Genomic DNA, 25,208 nt, shown 5'->3' on the forward strand with positions numbered 1-25,208 from the left:
CTGTTGATGTGGGAACAAAACCGCACCTTTCTTAACGTAATAAGAACTTTACAATATGATACAATCAAGTTATGCAGTCAGCCGCAACGATAGTCCAGGCTAAGAAACACACTGAACTAAGCTAGGAATAATCGGGACGATGTGCATGTAATGGTGAGAGTAGTGAGTGACTGCATGTCCCAGACGGCCGTGCGGCAGCGCCGCCAATACACGAGGAGCCGCCCACATAGAGAAACACGGCCCTGCAGCGAATCAACACGGCTGGGCCAAACACACATGACGCGATCACGTGATCACGTGTTCCAACAGCACTGATCACGTGCCCAAGAACCAGGATATAAAAATACGCCACAAACAAGATGGCGGAGTACCGGACATGCTCTGAGAACCAACAGACCAGCACTTAGAGGTAAGCAACATCCACGCTTAGCATCCCCAAAAAAGCCATTTGTGGGTTGACTAGACTCTGGGGATAAAACAACAGAGGTTATCCGGGACTTGATTTAGCTATTAACTCATGGGTATTATCTCCATACTGATGAGATAGACCTGCATAGCTCATATCACAACTTGAGTTTGTTTCTCAAATAAGAAAAAAAGTCTCCACACAATGAGATATCGTAATAGTGCTTTAGACAAAACCTATTGGTATTAAGAACTTATATATGTCTATTATTTGACTACAGGGATAGGAATAAGGAGAGAGAATCGAACAGACTCCCCCTTACCGGACCAAAAGAATTTCTGTTACAGTGGAGATTACTGAAGACACACTCTTTATTACTGATCCTGGGACTCCACCACAGAGGAATGATGATTATTATCCCCTACAGGTGGTACCCCCAGAAGTTTTCAATTTTTAAAATAGACCTGTTAGTACTTGAGACTGATATCAGTCCCCTTCTTTCTTGTCTTTTGTCCATATAGGACTAGGAATTGATTACCCTATCAAGTCTTGGACGCTAGAAGACACCCTCTAACACTTCACAGTGCTGAAGATACTGTTAAGACTACAAGAATCAAAAAGTATTCGTCCTGAAGAAAGCGGCCACTAGAGAATCCTGCTGAAACCGGTTGACTAATCAATAGGCCTGGTGGATAACCCAGACCTTCATTCCCTTATAAAGAAAATTAAGGGCTTGTCTAAAGAAATTTAACCTGTTATCCACACACACTGTGGTTCACTTGAAGTTTGGGCTAGCGAGAAATACGCGTTTTGCCCCTTGTTTTTAGCAAAATCTTTCCCACTGACAACTGTTCTCTAAACCAGTTGCTTTGGGTGTTGTGTTGTTGTGTTTTTAATGATAAGACACACACATTGGGGGTGACAAATTAAAAATATAAGAATCGACCTCCAATCTGTGTGCACGTACTAGACACCAGGAAAGTGTTTTAGAGAGTTCAGGGACAAGATCTCGACACCACTTGTAGTCGGCCCAGCAGCACCAACTAGGGCCCCTATTCAATTGGTATGAGATTACGCACAGATAGGGTCATTTAAATGTTGGCTAGGGATTTAGCCATAGGAATAACTTTATAATTACTTTACCTTCTGTTGTTTGAGTGTTACAATAATTTGGCATAAGCAGGAGGGAACTGCCTTTAAACTCCCCTTCGTGGTTACTGGAGTGGATCATTGCCAGTAATGTCGAATGGTCTTTTAAAGTATCACTTATCACCTCATATAGTGTTATGAAGGGAGATAAGGATACTGTTATGGCCGCCATGACATTATTTGGAATTTCCATCATAGGCTCAGGCGTGATGGATTGGCCAGCCTTTTCTTCCTTTGGCCTTTGCCGATCGGCATCCTCGTTGTCTGTGTCATACAGGTAGCTGTCATCAAAGCTACTAGCAGATTGTCGTTGCTGAGTTGGCCAATACATAGATAGTGTTCCCTCAACGATGGAGTCTGACACAGAGGGTGGAGGAGGGTCGACTCTTGCTTGGAATTGGAGGGCCACCACAAACTTTGCAGTAGAGCGAAGAGTCTGAGATGACAAAGGGCTTTCTCTCTCACACAAATTTTTATCAGCCGGTGGGTTCCCAATCCCGGGAACGGCCATAGAGGTCAGAGAGGTTGAAGAGAAAGCAGATGTGGGTACTTTTAGTATTATGAATACCCTGTTTCAGGTGATTTCCAAACACATCTCTTCTTCTCTTTTCACTGTTAATTAAGGATTGAATTTCCACAATGTCCTGGGACAAACAAGCTGCCAATTCAGAGTGGCGCCTTGGTGCACTCATCGCCTGTGGTTGCATTGTGGGAACCTCTCAGCATGGTTTGGAGGTTGGGGGGGTTTACCCCAGATAGAAGTGCTGTTTGTGGCGCTGTCTTTTCCGTGTCAATAAAGGACATTGTGTTTCCCCCTTTAGGTGGTGCGAGGGGAGGACAAGGATGGGGATATGGGAGGAGCAGCATGCTTTGCATGTCTAGCTCGAATGGCCCCACCTTTAGGCAGTCAGCAGTTTTTGTGTCTCTACAGAAGGACACCAATTGCTTAGTTTTAGCTGGAGATTTGGCGGGTGGCCATGGCAAAGTATCTGTTTTCAATGTGGGGGGTCGCCCCCCAAAAGACATGATTTGACAGAAGGGGCCAACCATCGTATCTCCATTCAACGGAGAGCCTGCGCCCTCGTCTACCTCCTCCACCTCCTCTAGCGGGAAGTCAAGGCTCAACCCCCATGAGTCTTGCATGCAAGAGGGAGGGGTTACTTTGAGCTCAGTGTTGGACTCAGCATTCGTAGCGAGCAAGTCAGTGGGAGCAAGTCACATGGACTCAGCATTCGTAGCGCCACATGTTGGTAAGTCATTGTTAGTTCTTGTGCTCACCTCTTCAGTGTGAGCAGCTTCCTGGTCCACTTCATGCTCCCTTTCCGAGCCCCGGGATCCCTTTCCGAGCCCCGGGATTCCTTCTAGGAAGTGGCTTCCAGGGCAGCTTTTCCCGGCATTGTGGCGTGTGAGGATGCAGCATCCAATCTTCTTAGTTGTTGTCTCGATCTTGTTCTTGGGTCAGTCACCTCCATCTGGCCGACTCGCTGCTGAGTTACTCTGAGTTAATGCCAGTTAACTCTGCAACGACACTTTGCGCCCAGCGGTGCTTTTGTAGTGGGAGTTGGTTTGTTAAAGGAACAGCAGCTCGTGAACGCTGACTGACACAGCAAGAGTCTGTCCCTCCAGTACCTCCAGTTAACTCTGCACCAACTCTGGTGCTGGCGCTTCGCGGCCAGCTGGGCTTTTGTAATGAGACGTGGCTTGTTAAAGGAACAGCAGCTCATGAACGCTGACTGACACAGCAAGAGTCTGTCTCTCCAGTACCTCCAGTTAACTCTGCACCAACTCTCGCCAACAGTTATGTTTGTTTGTTTGTTTGTTTAGTTTATTTACAAAGCGCACCGGACCCAGGGGCATCAGGGCGCAGGCTATAAGGTTATGTTCAGCTTGGTTAGTACATGAAATACAAGGGTATGGATAGGTACATGAGATACAGAGGTAGAAATATGATAAGGATACAATCAGTTTGGTTACATAGGTACATGAGATACATAGACATGGGTAGGTGCCTGAGATACATGGATAAAGTACAATGTGCATTGCATGAGTGGCTGGATGCAGAGTTAGCGCATTAGACACAGAGAGGGTGTCCAGAGGGACTGACACATAATAGGTGACTCAATGTATGGAGGGATATGCGGTGATGGATCATGTGGATAGTCGAGTGAGTGTTAGTCAGGAGGTTATTTATCATTTGCTTTTAGCCAGTCTGTCAGGTTCTGTCTAAATTTAGAGAAGGATTGGTGTTCTCTAAGGCCAGGGGGTAGGGAGTTCCACAATTGCACAGCCTTAACTGGGAAGCTCTGACCCCCAATAGTGGAGAGTTTGAAGTGCGGTACTTGGAGGCACTTAGAATTGGCTGTTCTGGTTGGTCTGAGAGAAATTTTCCTACTGATTCTGTTAGTGAGGTATGGGGGTTCTCTATTATCGAGGCACTTGTATGTGAGAGAGGCAATTTTCAGTTGGATTTTATCAAAGCTAGATAACCATTTGTAATTCCTCCTCGTGGAGGAGATGTGTTCATTTCTGTTGATCTTAAGTGCTGCTCTCAAGGCATTGTTCTGGAGAACCTGTATTTTCTGGATAATCTGTTTGTTCACACCAATGTATAGTGCGTTGCAGTAATCCAATTTAGAGAGTATGAGGGCTCTTGCGAGAAATAGGCAGTTGTCAGTGGAGAGGAATTGTTTGCTAGCTCTGATTAGTTTGCACGTGTATGCGGTAGCAGAGGCTAGGGAGTTGACCTGTTTAGTGAAGTTCAGGGTGGCGTCCAGATAGAAGCCTATGGTCTTCACTTCCTTAGCTACTTTTATGTCGTTTCCATTGATGGTGAAACTGGCGTAATCTGGGCTTAGTTTGGAAAGGCGGGTCAGGGTGCCTAGTATAATAAGCTCCGTTTTGTCATCGTTCAGACATAGTCCATGGGTGGCCATCCATGACTGAACGATGCCATAAATTCTATTCACCAGAGCCAAATCCACAACGTAGTCTCTGGTAATGGGAAGGAGGATTTGGGTATCGTCTGCATAATTTGTGTAGGCGATACCCAAATGGTCCATTTCGTCAAAGAGGGGCTTGGTGAATACATTGTAGAGTGTTGGTGACACACATATTCCCTGAGGTACACCGTAGGTTATCGGGATTGGGAACCGTATGTGTCTGGGAACTGTACACAAGGGGAGCAAAGCCCGAGAGAGATTAAGGGGAGAGAAACAGAGCTGTTCACTTTGTGAACCTTTTTTCGAAACCACAAGTCCGTAAGTGTGCACAGCATGCCTATGAGAGAGCCCTGACAGGAGAGTATACCAAGCAGGTGCAAGTCACAAGTATGTTCATATGAGAAAGTCCTGGCGGGAGAGTATACCAGGCAGATGCAAGTTACAAGTGTGTTCATATGAGAAAGTCCTGAGAGTAGAGTATGCCAGGCAAGGCCATGTAGAATATTGTGTAAGGTACATCATATGAGGAAGTGCTGATAAGGAGACATCAGGAATAGCCAAAGAGTGTATTGAAATTGTACAAAGAGGAGAAGAAACCTGTTGGGAGAGTACATCAGGTATCCTACAAAGATTAAAACCAACACCCAAGATGTTTTGCATACCAGTTGTTTTACTGAACAAGAGAAACTCAAGGAATTCAGTGTAAAGCACAGTGAAGAGGAATCAAAGGGGAAGGGAACAATCCGCTGGAACTGTGGACTTTATCCATTGGGAACTTTTATGTCGGATTTACGCCTTTCCTTTTGAACTTGAACATTTGTGCACTTTCGAGGCCAAAGACATTACCCTTTTCACCTTAGAGTTCATTTTTAGAATGTGAGCGCCTGATTGTAAGAAGTAAAAATGTATATTTTAATGTACATGAATAACTAGTTGCAACAAATTTAATATTACAAAAACATGTGTTTTTCAGTTGCTTGCTTATAAAAATACTCTCATTGGGAATTGGATTTACAACTCCCTAAAAAATAATTTTACTCCCAACTTTAAAAAATAGGGAGTAACATACTACCACTTCCAAAGCTTATCTGGAGCAATAGGTAAAGGATCAAGAAGATGTTAAATGAGACTGAACCAAATCTCACTTTAAAGCTGAAACAGTGGCAAGGTGCAGGTAAAGGAGAAGCAGGTTAGGTGTATCGGTTGCATGCCCTGTAATGGGTGGACCAACAACTGCGCCTAGACCGAGGTCCCCCACTTATAGAAAAGCCACTTGAAATACCTGCAACAGAGCTTGTGGGTGAACATAAAGGAAACCCAATGTGAACTGGAATTGAAGAATTGAACTGAACAGAACGTTGTCTTCGAGCCACAAACTTTTACACTGATGCAACAACCTGATTCTTGAATTTGGGCACTCATGGATTGGCCCCTAGTGTACACCATGGGCCTCATTACTAGGTCGGCGGTAACCCGCTGATGCTACCGGCTCGTTGCCGCCGACCTCGTAACACTGTCTTGCCACCTGAGATCACGGTGCCGCCGGGACATTACAAGTCCCGGACAGCCCGGGATGTCAGGTGGCAGAAAGTGTAAATCTCCATTCCCATGGAGTCGCATAGGACTCCATGGGGATTCCATGGGGATGGGAACCCAGAAGCACCTGCACCGTTGCTAACGTTGCTAGTGCTTCTGTGAAAACCATGCCTGCAGGGGCCGGTGCTCGCGGCGGATCAGACCTGCCGGCAACAACAACCCCTGCAGGCATACTCGTAGTCTAGCAGTCCAGAAAGTGTGCCAGTACATTGCTACCGGCACCCTTATTTCCAGACAACCATACTTATAATGAGGCCCCATGTCTGACTGTATTCCTGTTATCATCGTTATTGTCCGATTCCTGATGCATTATCATTTCACAATGACTGCTGCTTTTAGTACAACATGTCATGAAAATGATGATCTCTCTGCACATCCCTCGGTTCACAGTGAAAACACTTACCTGCACCTCTCCTGGCAGTATGTCTGTATCTTTAATCTTACTGGCTAACGGGGCTGTGCCGTTTGCCTCATGGCTTTTCCTCCCAATTCCCTATTGCACCCATCCCCTTCCAGTGGGGGGGGGGTGTATGCTTGGATCTTCAGTTGGTCACTCAATCCCAAGGCCCTGACCCTATAGGGAGGCTCATTCCCACCTGTGTTTCACCGGTACTCCAAATTACCCCACCACAGACCAAGTACACATCAAGCCAGCAACACTCAACCTTTCCATCTCGGCAACTGGTCGTGTATGCTACACCAACCTAACTCCTCTGTTCATGGGAACTAGCAAATGTCATTATTACTTGACCACCAATTCAAGTGTAGTGATCAATAACGTCACATTTGCCTTCAACCCTAATTTTTCATTTTTCCAATCCGGGTACGACATGTATTCCGGGACCTATTTCATTTGTGGGGACAAAGCTTATCCCACTCTGCCCATTACTTGGGGAGGGAGTTCTTACATGAGGTATGTCCTGCCCGCAGTGTGTCGTACTCCCACCCTTCCTGCTCAGTCCTTCCCCAGGAGATGCACTGTCTGGAAAAATGTTGTTGATGGGGTAGTGTATCTCATACCAGCCTTTGGGATCAAGATAAAAAGAGACCATCTGACCCAATTGTCACAGTTGGTAGAGGATATTGCAAATGCCATGGTGTCCTCCTTAACTCCATTATCCCGAGAACATGCGTCTATTCGAACAATGGTGCTTCAGAACCTTAGACATCGTCCGAGCCACACAAGGAGGAATTTGCGCAATCTTGAAAACCGAGTGCTGTACTTTCACACCCAGTTGCGCAAGTAATATCACTAACATCGTCGTCCACATTCACCACACTGTAAGCTCCCTTCACACCAGTCCAGCAGCTGGACATTTGGGTCTTGGATTGAAGGTCTACTGCGATCTTTGGTTGTGTCAATTGGTCAGATCTTACTTATAGCACTAGTCATAATTCTGAGTTTGACCTGTCTGATTATGGCTTGTAAGTGCCTCTATTATCGAGCATGTGCCACCTGCTCTGAAGTCTACCGGACTGTCCAAGTGCTTAACTGTCATGCTACCAAAGAAATAATGAAAGAGGGTCCAGGGAATGGACATATTTTATTAGCCGTGAATCTAAATTCTACCTAACCAGATGTCGATTCTTATGATGAAAAGGGGTTAAATGTTGCATGTTTTTAAGACACTTTAAAAAACTAGACAGGGGTTGAAATGTGCTTTATGCCTAAATATTCTTGTTTTAAGAATGCTTAATGGCTCGTGCTCTGGTGACATCCTTCAACAACCAACTTGGCATAGGGACCATAGCGAGTCAACTCTAGACTATCTTTTCATCCATGGTTGTCTGAAAAATGTGCTTCTCTGCAGGTAAAAAGAACAGCCTTGAGTGACTGTCATATGTTGATACTAACCCTTGATTTCAGACTGGAAATGATAAAAAGGGACCGCCCTGTTGGTCTAATAATAAATCCAGGGAAAAATCGGGTTAGGTGGAAAGATAAGGCTACGGTAAAGTTCAATGAAGAATTTGCTGGTATGATGAATAAGACCACCTTAGAATGGGAGCTGTATACTTTTTCTCTGGGAACATTTGAGTCAACAGATGACGCACTGATAAAGGCAGTTTTGCCAGGCTGCAATGTCGCTGAGGTTGGGGCCCATCAGATACATGCACATTTTGCACAGATCTGCTAGTAAATTTTCAAACCTCAAAAAAGTAATGAGAAAGAATATAAGTGATATTGAATACATTATTGCTAGGTATCAGAACATTTAATTGAAAAAGTATGATATATTGCAGTATAAAAATCAATTGAGTCAGCAATGCGTAAACATGATGCAAAATGATTCCAGGTTTATGTTGGGCATACTCAAAAATAGAAATATAGGTGGCTTCTAGAATGTTATAAACGCTCAGGGGACCTCACAGAGGTCTCATCAATTAAAAGCACTGTCCGAGACGGACTGGCTAGCTCACTTTGAAGCTTTATACTTGCATACCTTCCCAAGTAAATCAAGGGACGGATTTAATTGCTAAACATACTTTAACACAATGGGAGCTTTGTACAGATCATGCTTCAGTACATGAGATTGTATTGAAAATCTGTGACTCGCGAGCACCAGGCCTTAACTCTTTGTCAGATAAGCTATTCAAGGGGGACCCTAGTAACTGGCCCACTTAACTAGCTATACTGTTTAGCGAAATAGCGAGCCTTGAAATCTTCCGAAGACTTGCCGAACATCATACGTTATACCAATCTATAAGAGAGGTGCTAAAACCGACCCAAAAAACAGTAAGGTGTTTGTAACTCTCTTATCGTACCATGTAAGGGCTTGGGCTATTAGTGTTGTCGGAGTAAACAAGTGCCAGACCGGCTTTAGAAAAGCACAAATCATACATTTGAATGGGCTGATAGTTCGGTGTTTTTGATATTGATATTGATATTTTATTTATATCGCGCTCGCACACAAGTGTTTCAGAGAGTTTGCAGGATTCTGTTTGGCTGTGCAATTATCCTACGATTTATGCCGCCTCTATTGATCTCTCAGACGCCTTCCATCAAGTTAATCGTCATCTAATCTGGTCAAAGTTGGCTAGATGGGGTATGTTAGACGGCTTGTTGCAGTTGATTAGAGGCTTGCATGAATCTTCTACAATACAGGTTTGCTTGGAGTAGGAGGGGACTATGTCCCACGAGATTGCAACTAAATCAAGACTGAGGTAGGGTTGCATCTTGGCACCCTGCCTCTTCAATCTATATTTTTCTGACATTGCTATGCACTTGAATCTTGTTGTGTTTGCGCTCCCTCAAAAATCAGACCATATTGTTCGGTCTGGCTGGCGTACGCTGACTTTTTATTATTTGGCCAGACTACAAAGGGTCTTCAGAGATAACTCACTGCTTTTTTTGAGTATGCTGCAACTAACTCGCTTATTGTAAACCCTGTGAAAACAAAGTTCATCCAGTTTACGAAGCATAAAAAGAAGCCCACTTACAAATGGGAAATGATAGTCTGATTAATCGATCTGGGCTTCCAAGTATGTAGTTTACCTGGCGAATTACTGTCCATAAAAATGCTAAAACATAAAGCCCAACTGCTGGTGTCACAGATGATAAGGTTCAACCTCCGAAATGGTAGGTTTTCAATCAAATTGGTACTGTGTTTTTATGAAAGTAAAGTTATACCAAAATTGATTTATGCTCTCGAGTTACTTTGTCCCTGGGTGTTAGATGTTTTAGACATGATCAAAGCTTTTATTTGGAGAAGGTTCTTATGAGTATCGAATGCTGTGCCACTAGCCGCTATAAGGTTTGAGCTTTTGATGACATCTGTACAGGTCAGATAAAGGTGGAAACTCTAGGCCACAGGCTACGGCCTGATCATCCTGGTAAAAGACACACTGTCTCAGGAATGGGGTAGGGTGATTGGGTATAGTAATGCTCGAACATTAAATTCACTGAAAGAACAAAGTGAATGTCTACTTTTTAAAATTGGGAAAATTAACGTGGAACTCCAGGCACGGCCAGGAGCGTTGAAATCTGCATGACTAGTGTTCGATTGTTGATAGATTCCAAAAGTACATGTCTCTTCTTCATCTTCAGCTGGAGCATAACAAATATGGGGTGGTTGCAACTTACATGATTATTTTTCCAAATTGCTACCGGCGAGAACGAATTATCAGGTTCAGTTGGAATCTTTTCCCCTCCTGGGAGATTATGTTGAGAAGGAAGCAAATATCTAAGGAGAATTCCTTACATCGATTCTGTGAGGATAAGAGTCAGGTCGCGACACCTTATGATGGACAGCAACGCACTGCACACACAATGCACTTTGCAAAATTAATTCAGGGGGAAATTTTAGATGATGACGACGCATTATGGCGGATGTGCTTGGGTGGTTATCCCCTTTGCCAGAAGTCTACAATTAACGACACAAGTGGATACTCCGAATCTTCCTGTGCACTAAGAGCACGATCTCTGAAGATTCTATATGTTTTATTGAAGTTTTATTGTTGTATTTTGAATTTTACAAAATGTTGGTGTACTTTCTTGATCTTGACATTTTGTAAAGGTGTATTGTATGCTTGCAAAATGCTCTATAGTCTAAAGGTTGAAGCTAGTTTAGACAAACACAAGAAAAAATAAATATGTTATGATATTCTTGTAGCTGGACCCACAGATATGATTTAATGAGGACATGCCTAGGCGCCGAGTGCAGGGGGGCAAAGTGGGCTCTGCCCCCTTACTTCTATAGCAACCATACTTTGTCCCCACACAAATACTTGCACTTTTCAGCTGCTGACTGTAATTCCTGAATTAGACTGTAAATATTGTCAATGCTTCAGGAGATGAAACACAATTGGCTTTTAAGCCATATACATAAACTACACTGTTGCTAATGCAGTGACCTCAAACAGTATCATGCATCCAACTGCAATGCAGAATTCTTAAAAGTTGAGTGTTAGTCCACAAAGCATAAAGCTGCAAGGTAGCATTTTAGGTGACTTGCTGATATGCTAAACATTATGTTCAACCTATACATTCTTTAGGTTCTTCTAATTCCTGCTGTAAAATGCACTGTTCCCACCTGGAAAGGGGTCGAGGTCGACTGCGTGGTCATATTCACCAATGGGTATGGGGGTGTACTTTTTGCCTCTGTAGTGAAAATCAAAAGTAGGCACCTCTGACGGCATGGGTTTCTCTCACCAGTTTCGTAAACATATGGCGTTATTTCTCAGTATTTCACACACAAAGCTCCAGCTCTCCAGTGGATAGCGTAATAATGGTCCTTTTCCTTTGCATAAAGGCTTTGCCTGCTGGCAATTCTGGAGCAATGGAGGACTGTAGGCTGAAAGTGTTCTGGTTACCACATTTCTGGCTTGGTTCACTCTGACACCCTGACAAAATGGGAAGCTTCCTAATGCCCCTATGATACTTATCAGCGGAGCCATGCAGAGCGTTACATGACGCTGGGGGCACAGGGGCCCCACATTTACCCAGGTTACCCAAATGAATGTGGGTGTAAGAATGGAAGGGGTTATAACATGATGAGAGTTCCTTGGTGGCGAAGTATAAGAGCATGCTTATTGACATATATTTGCCCAAGGATGTTAGTCTGTAAGGGGTAAGTGCAGGTGACTGGTTAACAAAGAATTCGCTTGAAAGCCAGAACTATTTTCCTTTACTCAACCTCCTCGTCATAGAGGTACATTTTCAGGTTCTGCTTTCATGCACTCTCTGATATTTCACACGTGCGGCCCATGTGGAGCAGGTGTTGCGGAAGTGACTGGTGATAACATTGAAAGAGCTCTTAGAACAGACGGGGAAAAAGTGGTGCTCCATGCCCGGTTCTCTTGGGGTCCTGGAACAAGTGGGGGTGGGGTAGAGACCACCCCTGTGCCCAGAACAACTCCGAGTTACGTCTGCTATCTCTCACACCGTTTAAAATAAAAAACGAGTGAAGCCAATATGGCGCTGTTATGCTGTTTTTCAATGAGCATGTAGAAATTAAGTGAACACATATTTGCTCGAGTGCCTCTCAGATGTGCGTCAGGCATTTCCTAATATTCTCCAGAGTAAATACCACCTTTTTTCCAGGCTCGAGCTGGAGTATGCTGACAGATGCCTATCATCAAACACTTGGGTCGAACATTGCAGACACCACAGAAAACAGTCACGTTTGTTGTCCCCGCTTGCTGCGTGCCCGTTGGAACGGCATCGCCCCAGATAGGCTTTTAAGTTGTGTGTTTAAATGATTAAGAATGTAAAGCGTAACCTCTTGTTAAGTGCCCCTGGCACGAGAACATTCCAATCTCTCCCATGCCCCCCACGGACTCTTTCCCCGGCGGTCTCTGTTAGCTGCCTCGCGGGGTGTTCTAAGGAGTGGAATCTCGTGCTTACACCGCGCCCCCAGCCACAATCACGTCCTCCGTCTCATCTTATTTAACATGTCTTCCATTATTTCTCTTTAATGAGCATTTTGCGTTTAACAGCATCACTTGACCCCGGCATGCTTTTTCCATATGCAATTCCTTACATTCTTTTCACCCCTCGAACTCTTGTTATGAGCGTTATTTCCGGTCATGATACTGTTCAAAGTTGAGTTGTTTGTCCTGTTTAATGTACCTCCCACCTTGTTTGCCCTACTGGCACGCATTGTGTTGCAGCCACGCCAGAACGTAAACATTACTTTTAACATAATTGAAGTGGGTCCATGGGCTCTTCCAGACGAGCACGAAGTGAAAATGTTTGGTTGCGTAAGGGATTTTATTTTTCCATGGAAAAAGTGCTTTCTATGGAAACAAAACTTCTTTTTGACAGCAAACACTGCACACGCTATTTTGCAAGCTTCAAATGAGAACGAGCTGTTGTGGCCAGCACTCGCGCAAAGAATGGAATTCAGCAACAGCGCTGCTCTCTTCTTAGACAAGAGCCTTGGAAGCCACTTCCTGGAGCAAGACCGGTTCTGCAAAATGTCAAATTCAGACTTAAGAAGAATGACTTATCGGGGAGTGTGTGTGACGCAGTTCTTCACTGCCAGAGAGCTCGTATAACGATGATGCTGCTTACATCACGCGGTGATACACGTCACGTGTCCCAGACCATTTTTATTTTTTGGATTTGTAAAGCACACTACCGCTCAGTGGGATGGATTATTTGAGTGAAAATTGTATGGAATATGTCCTAGGCAAATGTTTATGCAGGGACGTCATTTCACCAAAATGCCAGTGGTAGCGGAAGTGACATCACACGACACTTGACCCCCTGATGACATCACAGGAAGTGATGTCATTTGACCCCACCCCGATGTGATATCGCGGGAAGCGATGGAACACGACCTTTCACCCGTTGACAAAACAGGAAGTGGCATCACATAGCATTGTACACTACGAAAAATATGGTTTTGATATCACTATAATGTGATGTACATTTCATACAAGAATGGATCACCATATGTATCCTTAAGATCAGTGTGTATAGGCCATGTTACCAAATTACTGTGAATACAAGCAGACGTCCATGACCAAATGATAATGATGTGTTATTATATAGCACTTATGCTTAAGCGCTTTACATAGAAAAAATATACACCCAATATCACCCAACCTGTGTTGGTACTCATTTATCACCTCAAAAGGATGAAAGGCTGAGTTGAGGTGTTTAAGAACAGACTAACTCAGTGACTCACCTCCTGAAGTGTGCCTGAAATAAACCTTTAATGAGTCTAGCAATTATTGTATAGCATTCCAGAAAGAGACATTATTTGGTATTCCTATTCTTTCTTATTTAGGGTCAGTGCTGAAAGTGTTGGACTAGTGGCACTCCTGTTTTTATTTTTCTTCTTTTTTTTTAAGGTGCCCGAACAAGAAAGTCAGCCACTCGACGTAAGGAGCCACATGGTGCTGGCCACAGCCCATGATCTTGCATTACAAAAATAAAAAAAGAAATATATATTTTTTTTTAACTTTTTTTTCTTATTTTTTTAGAGGTTGCAAGGGAGACCACCGAGGTCGAGGTCGCAATGGAGACCTCAGAGGTCACAGTTGCGACCTCTGGCGACCCCTAAATGACGTCCATGTGTTTATGTTTGGTGATCAGAAGTACGATTGGGTGTATTTGCATCCAAAGCCCACACACTTCTCAAATTAGCTACCAAAATCAGATCCTTCTTCCCTCAAGACAAACCAAGTAAACAAATAACACCCTTTTTAGTGTATTTCCATGTATGTTAGTTTAACACAAACAAAAAAGGGTTCCGTTGTTTCTTCACATAATGACACTCTCTGTGACTGTTCAAACTGACTACAAGCAGCGATCTTATTGCAGTGCATTGGGTGTCTGCATATAGTCCTGAAAGTACACTTCCAAAATCCAGGTGCATTTTAAGGCTCTCCTGCCGTTGCATTCTGGTACTTGTAGGTTTCCGTTCAGAGAGTGGGTTGGACATAAAACAACAGTCATCCTCCTCTTGCTTGCCATTTTTTATAAGTTATATAAATTTGATATATATGTCAGATGTTTCATCATGTGTACTTTTCAAGACCTCGCTGAGGTAAAGCATTTGTTTAGAACTTGAAGCCAAAAGTTAAAATACATCTGTACTAACTATAGCAAACAAGATATGTTGTAAATTGCTTAAATTGCAGACTAGGGTGGAATCACTGTGTGACCACTTGTTTAAGGTGTTTCACCGTGGGCAAATCATTTTTTCTTGACGTGTCTTACTGCCAACATTGGGTTCAGGGATGAACTGGCCTATAGGGAACTCTGGAGATTTCCCGGTAGGCCTCTGCACCTTGGGCCTCCTTTGTGGGGTAACCTGCTTTATGTCCAAATGTTCTCACAGGAAACGGTTTGGAATTGCCGAAAATTTATAATATGGAGCCACTTTGAACATTATTTCCAGGGCCCCTTTTGGTTCCCAGTCCACCCTTGTTTGGGGGGTCTCAAAGTAATTTAGTTCACAGTGTACACAAGGTTTTAAGTGGGCCGGCAGTCTACAAAAACGTCTCCCGAGCCGGGGACCCCCCTAGGATCCCAGCACTCGATAATCATCCCAGGAGATGTTGCCAATGCGAGGACTGTTTGCAAGCAGTGAGAGAAACTTGCTTTCACTACTTATAAATGTACCTGGTTCATGCTTGCAGACTGCTAACGGGCCTAATGACGTTGCTTAATGATCCTCGCGCTCTCGGACTCCCAATGCCCCTTTAGTACTGTGACGTCGTCAGTGTACACGACGCATGCGCGAGCCTCGTTTTGGGTCGCGCATGTGCGTTTTGAATAAAGAACGTCCGTGTGGCAGTTGCCGCCGGGACCTTGGAAAGCACGGCGCATGTGTCATGTCTCAGTGATTGTGTGCGTGCGCGTGCTAGTACAGGGCGGCCCGAGGCAACGGCTCGCCCACCACATTGGCGACGAGGATGGGATTGGTTTTTTTGGTTTCATCTTCCATGCCAGCGGCGTCTCGCCAGATCCTGAAAAGGTCAAGGACATCTGCGAGGCGGCGGCGCCCCAGTCCCCCACGGAGGTACGTAGCTTCCTGGAGATGGTTAACTACTGCGGGCAATTCATCAAGGGGCTGGTGTCCCTGTCTGAGCCTCTCAGGGCATTGACCAAGAATGAGGCCGCCTGGGTGTGGGACAGGAGAGAGCAGGAAGCGTTTCAGGAAATCAAAAAAGCACTGTCTGATCGGGACACGATGGCATACTTTGACCCCACCGCTGAATCGGAGATTGTCGTTGATGCCAGCCCGGTGGGTCTGGGGGCTGTCCTTATGCAGGCTGATAACAGAGGAGACATGCACCCCATTGCATATGCAAGTAAAGCTCTCACGGACACGGAAAAGCGCTACTCGCAGATCGAGAGAGTGGGGCTGGCCATTCTGTGGGGCTGCCGCCACTTTCGTCTGTACATTCTGCCAAGCCAGTTACGGTTGTGACTGACCACAAGCCGCTCCTGCCCATCCTGGCGGGCGTGTCGTCAAAGCCTCCCCCAAGGATAGAGCACTGGATGCTAGCACTCATCGAGTACGGGGTCAAGCTAGTCTACACAACGGGGACGAATAAACCTGCGGACTACCTCTCACGCCACCCAAATCATGAGCGGGCGGAAGGCCCCAGTGAAGTGTTAGATTGCCAAGAGTTGGTGTGCCACGTGTTGGAGAGCGCGATGCCCATGGCTCTATCCAGGGTAGCCATGGCTGAGGAGTCGTTGATGGACGAAGTGTTCCAGATTGTCAAGGCTGCGGTGAGAAGTGGTGACTGAAAGGAGGTGCTCCAAAACAACTCAAGGCGGGAACTGAGGGCTCAGGAGGACCTTCAGGCGCTCTGGAGGGTGAGGGATGAACTATCGATATCGGAAGATGGACTACTGCTGCGGGGAAGGCAAATCGTCATTCCACAAGCCCTGAGGAACCGCGTCCTGGAACTGGCTCATACGGGGCACCAAGGTATCGCCAAGACAAAGGAGCGGCTCAGACCCAAGGTATGGTTCCCCGATCTGGAATGTCTGGTGGAATTGTATGTGAAAAGGTGTTTACCGTGCCAAGCGGCAAGTCCAGTTGAGAGGGTTCCGCCCATCAGTTCCATGGAAAGGAGTGAGAAGCCGTGGGGCACCATCCATGCTGATTTTGGATCAACGGGAAGGGGCATGTACTTTTTGGCGGTGGTCGACCAATGGTCGAGGTATCCGGAGGTGGAAGTGGTGGAATCAACAGCGACTGAACACACCACCAGGGCGTTGGACAGAATGTTTGCTACGCATGGTTTCCCTGTGATGTTGTGCTTGGACAATGGACCCCCATTCACGGGGAACCAGTTTGCGCAGTACTTGAAGGAAAAAGGCATCCAACATCGGAAGGTCTCGCCCCTCTGGCCTCGGGTGAATGGTGAAGCTGAAAGAATGATGCGGACCATGAATAAAGTGTTCAGAATATCTGCCAATGGAGGGAATGATCTATGGCAGAAATTGGTCGAGTTCCTAAGAGAATACAGAACCACGCCCCACGAGTCTATGGGGGTCGCCCCAGCTGAAGCGCTGTTTGGACGCTGCCCGAGAGGTTTGATACCAGAGATGGAGGGCCGAGAACCCGGGGTTATCGACAAAGAGAAAGTCCGGCAGGAGCGAGCGGTGCGCAACATGAAGGAGAGTGCAAGGAGAGGTTTGCAAGATAAGGAGGTGGCCGTAGGTGATTCTGTTTTAGTGCGGAATCGTTGACCTGAAGGGAAGCTGGCACTACCATACGAACCCCAGCTGTGGACCGTTACCCACGTGAAAGGGGCCATGGTCACCGCGGCCAATGAACGAGGGACGATCACCTGCAACCAATCTTTTTTTAAGAAAGTGGACGTTCCCGGTGAGGAGGCGGACCCCGACGATGGAACCTCATTGGAAAGGGGGGCGGAGAGCCCCAGAGCGGATGCCCCAGAACGGCCACCGATATCCTGTGCGACATGATCGCAGGCCGCCTGCTCGTCTCAAGCATTGTGTCCTGGACTCAGGAGACTGAGCCGGCGTCAGAGTCAGGTCAGCGACCCATGCCGGGTCCAGTTATTGTTTTCCATGTTGTACTGTTGTGTTTGATGCAAGTTTGTTTTAATTAAAGAAAAAAAGGGATGTGATGTCGTCAGTGTGCACGACGCATGCGCGAGCCTCGTTTTGGGTCACGCGTGCGCGTTTTGAATAAAGAACATCCGTGTGGCAGTTGCCGCCGGGACCTTGGAAAGCACGGGCGCATGTGTCATGTCTCAGTGATTGTGTGCGTGCGTGTGTTAGTACAGAGCGGCCCGAGGCACCGGCTCGCCCACCACAAGTACGAAGCCTTTAAGAGTCTGAAGCGGGAATGAGCAACGTGTGAGGGCCTGGGGCTAAGCTGCGAGTGACGGGACAACAGCAACACGATATATAGAAAAACATATGAGTTAGCCCTCAAATCCAGGGGCACTAACTCATTTGATTTCAATGTTTTAAAATAACAGACGGCATGCGCTATTTAGTCAGTTATTTGTTAATGTGTACGGATTGGTGATGGTGTTTATTTTTAAAAATGTTTATTGAATTCCACACCTTGCATCAACATTCACAGCAAGCTTCAGGGCACGGCCATCAGTTAGGCCACACTCCTGTTACAGCCCCCCCGCCCCTCGATTTCTCACCCCACTGAAAGCGCTGAGAGTACACTCTTCAATACAAGCCTGACTCATCATTCAATCGACTATAGTTATAAGAGTGTTTTTTAGTTTGGGTTATTAGGTGTCGCCTCCGCAACTATTGCATTAGAGTGCAGATAGGGAGGAATGACATATGAGGAGGGCCAAACACAGAGGCGTATTCAGGGTAGGGCCTGAGGGGCAAGGCCCACCCAAAACCTGTAAATGCCCACTCAGCAGCACTGTGTGTGCATTTACAGATATTTTTGTCAGGACAGTGGGCCCAACTACATTAGCTACAGGCCCCATTTGCTAGACAATCCTGGGTACGCCTCTGGTCAAACAGCTTGTAGGTGCCACCAATTGACTGCCCATGGCCATGCTAATTCCTATGGCCCTTCTCACTCCGTTCCTGCCCCTCCCCACCCAAAACATAGAAACTCTGAGCTTTATTCAGGCCTTACCATCAAACCTTGCACTTGAAGTGCCGGAAACTTTTTTTCAAAAGCAATCTTCTAAGAGTTAATGACCTAACTGGAGTTTTAAACCTGCTACTGGTGTAATAAAAATGTCTTCCCCAGGTCTGCTTTCAGTCACTTGATTTATTAGCATTCCGTGTCCTTCACTGAAGTCATGTTAAAAAGAAGCATTGGCAAAGCCAACAGTTTTGGCTTGTTTACAAGCATTAGGCATTTGCCAGGCGCTGCTATTAGATACCCAGGTACTCACTCCATTTTGAGCCTGCTACCGTCATTGACCTGTTAATAACTCTGCGGGCTGTCCCTGGTAATGCCTTTGCCATGCCCAACCAAAAGCTCAAACTGTTGGCATTGCCAATGCTTGTTTACATTTGTGTATTCTTCAGTTTGTACTGTATGTGGAGGCCTTTGGTATTTAAACGTTTGCAATTTTCCTTTTGTTTAAGGAATGTATTCCAACTGTGAATATTTTCAGACACTACTCATAAATTAGGTCGTAGGAATTTTAAATACAGGCGAGAATACTGGAAATTGATACATAGAAATACCTTTAGAAATGCTGGATTCGCTAGTTGTCATATAAGCAGCACCCCCGCACCCCTTTTTAACGTGTGTTAACTGATATAGTTTCGAATGCCACAAGGCCTGGTACGACCATTATTGTTATCTTTCTTCCTTGTCCCCCATCCCCTTTTTTTGTCTTGTTTCCCCTTGAAACACCATTGTTGTATAGGCGCCTTACAAATATCCAAAAAATAAATAGCGGGTAATAATAAATAGCGCTATATAAATGCTAAATTATTAAAGTAAAATACAATATACTTTGACACAAATTCCATCTACAAGATAATCATTATGTAAGAAACGTTTTCTTTGTTCATGCTGTTTCTTTTCGTGGAAAGATCTTATATAACACGGAAAAACAAATGTATATTACCTTGACACCCAAAGCCTCTCCAGAAATCACAGCTATAGTCACACCATCTTTTGAAGGTTTTGGGATATCCTCATTTTTCAGTTCTTGATACTTGGGTGCGATCATCTTATCAGAGCTTCTTAAGTTCACCCATAGTTGCAAACCATGGGCAGGTTCATCGGAGCAAGGCATCTCCGCATGAAGAATTCCTCGACCAGCAGTCATCCACTACAAACACGGAAAGCAAAGTGAAAAACATACACTTGCGATGACCTTAGAAAGAAGAACAGCACATTATAGGTCTTCAAAGCACTGTATTGGATCCGAAAAGTATTATTTTCTATCTGTTCCTCGAGAATTTTCAGATTTCACATAATGCCAAGGACAAAGTGGTACCTCTACTTTATTACGGCTTTCTGATAAACATTCATCAACTGAATCATGTGGCGATAATGACTTATCTCTATTGTATCGCACAGTTGAAGGGTGGGCTAGGATTAGGCACCATAACGTCCATATAGTTAAGTACCCTTTATAGGGAAAAACTACACCTTCATTCAATACAAGCTAATAGACTTGTTTGCTATAATAGCAAGCAGCATCTTCAAACCATTCAAATGCATAGAAATCAGTAGAACAATGTAATTTCAGACGGGACTGGAGGGAAATAGAACTCATTTAACTCTGGAGAGGTTCTTATTTTATTTTCAAAAATCTTTGCTGTGCTGACCTGGGAGAAACAGAAGACCTCTATCTGACAGTGCACTGGATCTCCCTTTCTAGAGGAGCCAGCCGCTGCCACTCCCTCCTCTGTACCATGTTGGGGCTCAACTACAAACACATTGCGGTTTAGGGGTTGATTTGGTGCAAACTGGAAGTAATTTAAGTGTGTAGGGCTCCTGGTGGTGCCGAATGATCCTCCAGAAGTCAGTCCACTGATCTGTAATACATCCCTGCAATAAAAGAGCTTGATGGAGGGAGAATTCAGGTAGTTTGAAAGCGAGGCAAGGAAAGCAGCTCCTCAAAGTGATTGAGGCAGTAACCTAGACGTCCAGGTCAGACACTTGAGCACAAAATGATGGAACTCGTGAGGTTGCAGGCTCCTGAGCGCCGCTTGGAGCATGAGAGCCACTCACCAGTCTTGTAGAGAAAGAGACAGGAGAGGAGTGGAGCAATAGGAGAAGAGATGTGATCATCGAGTTCCTCTCCAGCGCAGGCGCAGGAGCGGAATGAGAAGAGAAACCGCAGTGAAGGGCAAGATGATAGCCAATCATGAGAGACATGGCAGCAATCGGACCCACAATGATGAGCATCTGCGCGAGCGAAGCAGGGTCTGACGTGGCGCACTCTATAGCAGTGTGACCCTGATGTATGTCACTCCATTTGAGGTGGAGCCAACAGTAGTTCTGGTAAATGAGGGCAGCGTAAAGAGGGTCGGATGGCTCTGAGAGCTTCTGAGGCATGATTGCAGTGGAGAAATGAAGTGACTTTGGGAACGCCCACCACAGTTGAGGTGGCCAACAGAGGAACTGTCCGTAAATCCATTCAGCTGGAACACTTCTGAAATGTAACCACTAACTGTGGCCATCCTTAAGTAAACATAAAAGCCCCACCCATTCCCTAAATCCTAGGCCTAGATTTAATTTTCTATTTTGATTGGAAGACACTGTCAGCGTTTACACCTTCTTCACTAGTCTGTAGTGAACTCCCCTCCTCCTCACCTGAATCCGAGTCCTCCTGTTGCAGTTCATGTTGTCTCCTCTCCCAAATACTTCTTTTTTTTTTATATGTGGGTATGGCTTGCCACGGAAAGAAGCCACCGTGGGAGTTCACAACAAAGACCCAGGTGCCCCCTTCCGGAACACCCAGAACAGGGGAAAAAGCACTTAGGCACAAAAAAACCCTTTACATTTAAGCCGTGATAGTTCTTCCTACAAGTATCCGTGGAGACTGGGTTGCCTGAGAAACAGAAAAAATGGTTGTTCCTAAAAGAATTTTAGGAGCTCCCGTCCCCTGCACACTATCTAGTATCTGAATAACAGATACAACATTTGATGAAGTGGTCAAAGATTCATATAAACAGTTTGATATAATTTCTTTAGTAATAAACAATTCCATTTGTAAGATAGTTAAAAGAAATACCATCTCTCAATTTTCAAATTAAAAAACATAGTACTTTATTGTACAAAGTAAAGCCCAACGCGTTTCGAGTTCACACTCTTCTTGAGGGGCAAAATAACAATTCTTCAAATTTCTAAAAAATAGAAAAGAGTACATCTTAGTTTATACTTGTATTTACAAGAATAGAAAGCATCATTTAAGCTCAATTCGTAGGAAAACATAGATACATTTCATTACAAATAAACACACACCTTTGCACATTTTTATAACAAAAGTCAGGGAGCTTGAAGCCGCTCATGCTAAAGGGGGTTAGTCCTTTTTAGAGTAATCATCAACACTTAACACAGCCAAAGGCCTAGGAGGAGTCTAACTAGTTACATGTGTGGTAATTCAACTAAGCCCAGTCAGTAAATTTAGTTTGGAAAAGAAGAGTAAAGGCAAGGACCTCACTTACCACTAAGGGTTAATGTCAAGGCTAAGGCAGATAACTGAAAGTTCCAAAGATTCAAAACGAAGTAGTTTCTGGGGCTACCAGTCCAAGTAGTGGTAGAATACTGTGCTTTAAAGAAGAAATTATACCAAGAGTCAATAAAAGTATTGTGAAATGGTATGAAGTATACTGCATAAAGAAATCTGTTTCCACTTACATCGAAACCTATTGGTGTCGCACTGGAAAGGAATTTCGTTTACAGAACATCTCCCTGCGGCGCTCAACTGTAAGTAAAGTGAGAGCACGAGCATAGCATAAGTTTAAAGGAAATCATTAGGTCAAGAAAGTGCAATGGCAGAGTAGCTATAGTTTGTCCCCAATACTTACATTTTAAGGAACAAATTAGATCGAAGGAGCCATGGTGGAGAGCATCCCGCTGATGGAGGATGTAGTGCTATCATGGCGGTCCTTCTTAAATACCAAAAAGGCTCAGTGACGCGTAAGGGTGCATGCGCAGCCACACAGTGCTGTGTGCGCATTCGCCCGACGCTAGGCTAGGCGGCAGCCATTTGGAAAAAGAGCGTCATAGTTCTGACGCCACACACGTACATGCTCGGTGGCGTCAGAACAAAGTAAACAAAATGAAGTAATTCTGCGCATGCGCTGTAAGATTGGCAGCGTATAGATGAAGTTTAAAGTCTTATAATGTCAAAAATAAGCAAGAAGATCAAGTGAATAGATGACGTAGTGCCGCGCTTACGCGGAAAGGTGCTAATCAAGAAAAAGACCAGGGAAGAGAAACTATGAAGGACTGAGTGAGTCTATTATTAGAATAATGCCAACTTGATACATTTGGAACAAATATAAATAAAAAAGGATAAACAGGGATAAACAAGTGGTTCTGAGACCACAATAAAACCACTGGATCGAAAATAGTAATAGAGAAAATAGAAAAAATACAGGTTTCATCCTAAAAATTTGTCAGTCATGTATATTCAAACCTGATCAGTACTGGTTTTGTCCTGTCCCTATAGGGACATGCAATCTTTTAGATGCAAATGTGCATACATGGCGAGAACGATAATAAGGTACATCAGATCAATAAAAGCGCAACTTGATGCTACATAAAGTAGAGGAGGTTAACACAGATTACAACAAATCATACCATCAGGTTGGAAACAATTAGAGCTTGGCAATGATGTCCATGCCAATTGGGTGCTTTATAAGAAAGAGTCCAGGTAGTAGTCCTCGTTCATACCAAGGGGGGAGAGTGAATCCAAAAGAGTTCTCTCTGGGATAACAATTTCTGTAGGTCACTTCCTCTAGGGAGTGGGTGTATAACCTCAAGTATTACCATTCTCATTTGTGCCACTGTTTGCTGGTGATCTCTAAAAATTCTGTATACTGGTGATTTTATATTTTTAGTATATTTTTAGTATTTTTAGTTCCGATGTTAGATTTGTGCTCCGTCCATCTTTCTTTAGCTTTTCTGGTGGATTTCCCAACATAATATTTTCCTCAAGGACAGCGTTGTTGCATCAAGTTGCGCTTTTATTGAATTGATGTACCATTTTATCGTTCTCTCCATGTATGCACATTTGCATCAAAAAGATTGTACGTCCCTATAGAGACAGGACAAAACCAGTACTGATCAGGTTTGAATATACATGACTGACAATTTTTTCTATTTTTTCTATTACTATTTTCGATCCAGTGGTTTTATTTTGGTCTCTGAGCCACTTGCTTATCCCTGTTTATCCTTTTTTTCCAAATGGCTGCCGCTTCAGCCTAGCGTCGGGCGAATGCGCGCGTAGCCCTGTGTGGCTGCGCACGTAGCCCTGTGTGGCTGCGCACGCACCCTTACGAGTCACCGAGCCTTTTTGGTATTTAAGAAGGACCGCCATGATAGCACTACATCCTCCATCAGCGGGATGCACTCCACCATGGCTCCTTCGCTCTAATTTGTTTGTTAAAATGTAAGTATTGGGGACAAACTATAGCTACTCTGCCATTGCACTTTCTTGACCTGATGATTTCCTTTAAACTTATGCTGTGCTCATGCTCTCACTTTACTTACAGTTGAGCGCCGCAGGGAGATGTTCTGTAAACGAAATTCCTTTCCAGTGCGACACCAATAGGTTTTGATGTAAGTGGAAACAGATTTCTTTATGCAGTATACTTCATACCATTTCACAATACTTTTATTGACTCTTGGTATCATTTCTTCTTTAAAGCACAGTATTCTACCACTACTTGGACTGGTAGCCCCAGAAACTACTTCGTTTTTAATCTTTGGAACTTTCAGTTATCTGCCTTAGCCTTGACATTAACCCTTAGTGGTAAGTGAGGTCCTTGCCTATACTCTTCTTTTTCAAACTAAATTTACTGACTGGACTTAGTTGAATTACCACACATGTAAATAGTCAGACTCCTCCTAGACCATTGGTTGTGTTAAGTGTTGATGATTACTCTAAAAAGGACTAACCCCCTTTAGCATGAGCGGCTTCAAGCTCCCTGACTTTTGTTATAAAAATGTGCAAAGGCGTGTGTTTATTTGTAATGAAATTTATCTATGTTTTCCTACGAATTGAGTATAAATTATGCTTTCTATTCTTGTAGATACAAGTACAAACTAAGATGTACTCTTTTCTATTTTTTAGAAATTTGAAGAATTGTTATTTTGCCTCTGAAGAAGAGTTTGAACGCGAAACGCGTTGGGCTTTACTTTGTACAATAAAGTACTATGTTTTTTTTATTTGAAAATTGAGAGATGGTATTTCTTTTAACTATCTTACAAATGGAATTGTTTATTACTAAAGAAATTATATCAAACTGTTTATATGAATCTTTGACCACTTCATCAAATGTTTGATCTGTTATTCAGATACTAGATAGTGTGCAGGGGACGGGAGTTCTGGAACAACCATTTTTTTCTTTGATATCCAACCTAGATGCCAAGGTTGAGCCTTTCTCTCCTGCACCTCAAAAACCCTGTAAAATATCCTCCGAACCTCTTTAGGTCCTTACTAATATCTTTCTCTAAAAATCTACTCAATACAGGTGTGTCCTGGTGTTT

The 25,208-nt window shown here is 44.3% G+C and overlaps 1 protein-coding gene across 5 annotated transcripts in view; it reads right to left on the reverse strand.

The window, feature by feature from the left end:
* PIR (pirin) overlaps window positions 1–25,208 on the reverse strand; it is a 720,875-nt gene that overhangs the window by 422,764 nt on the left and 272,903 nt on the right. For all 5 annotated transcript variants that reach the window (XM_069637176.1, XM_069637175.1, XM_069637179.1 and 2 more), the window contains exon 5: window positions 19,603–19,809. In XM_069637176.1, coding sequence (XP_069493277.1) covers window positions 19,603–19,809 — 207 coding nt within the window. The remainder of the gene's footprint in view (window positions 1–19,602; window positions 19,810–25,208) is intronic.

Source organism: Ambystoma mexicanum, chromosome 7p (assembly GCF_040938575.1).
Source record: "Ambystoma mexicanum isolate Mex_15411 chromosome 7p, UKY_AmexF1_1, whole genome shotgun sequence".
Taxonomy (NCBI): Eukaryota; Metazoa; Chordata; class Amphibia; order Caudata; family Ambystomatidae; genus Ambystoma; species Ambystoma mexicanum.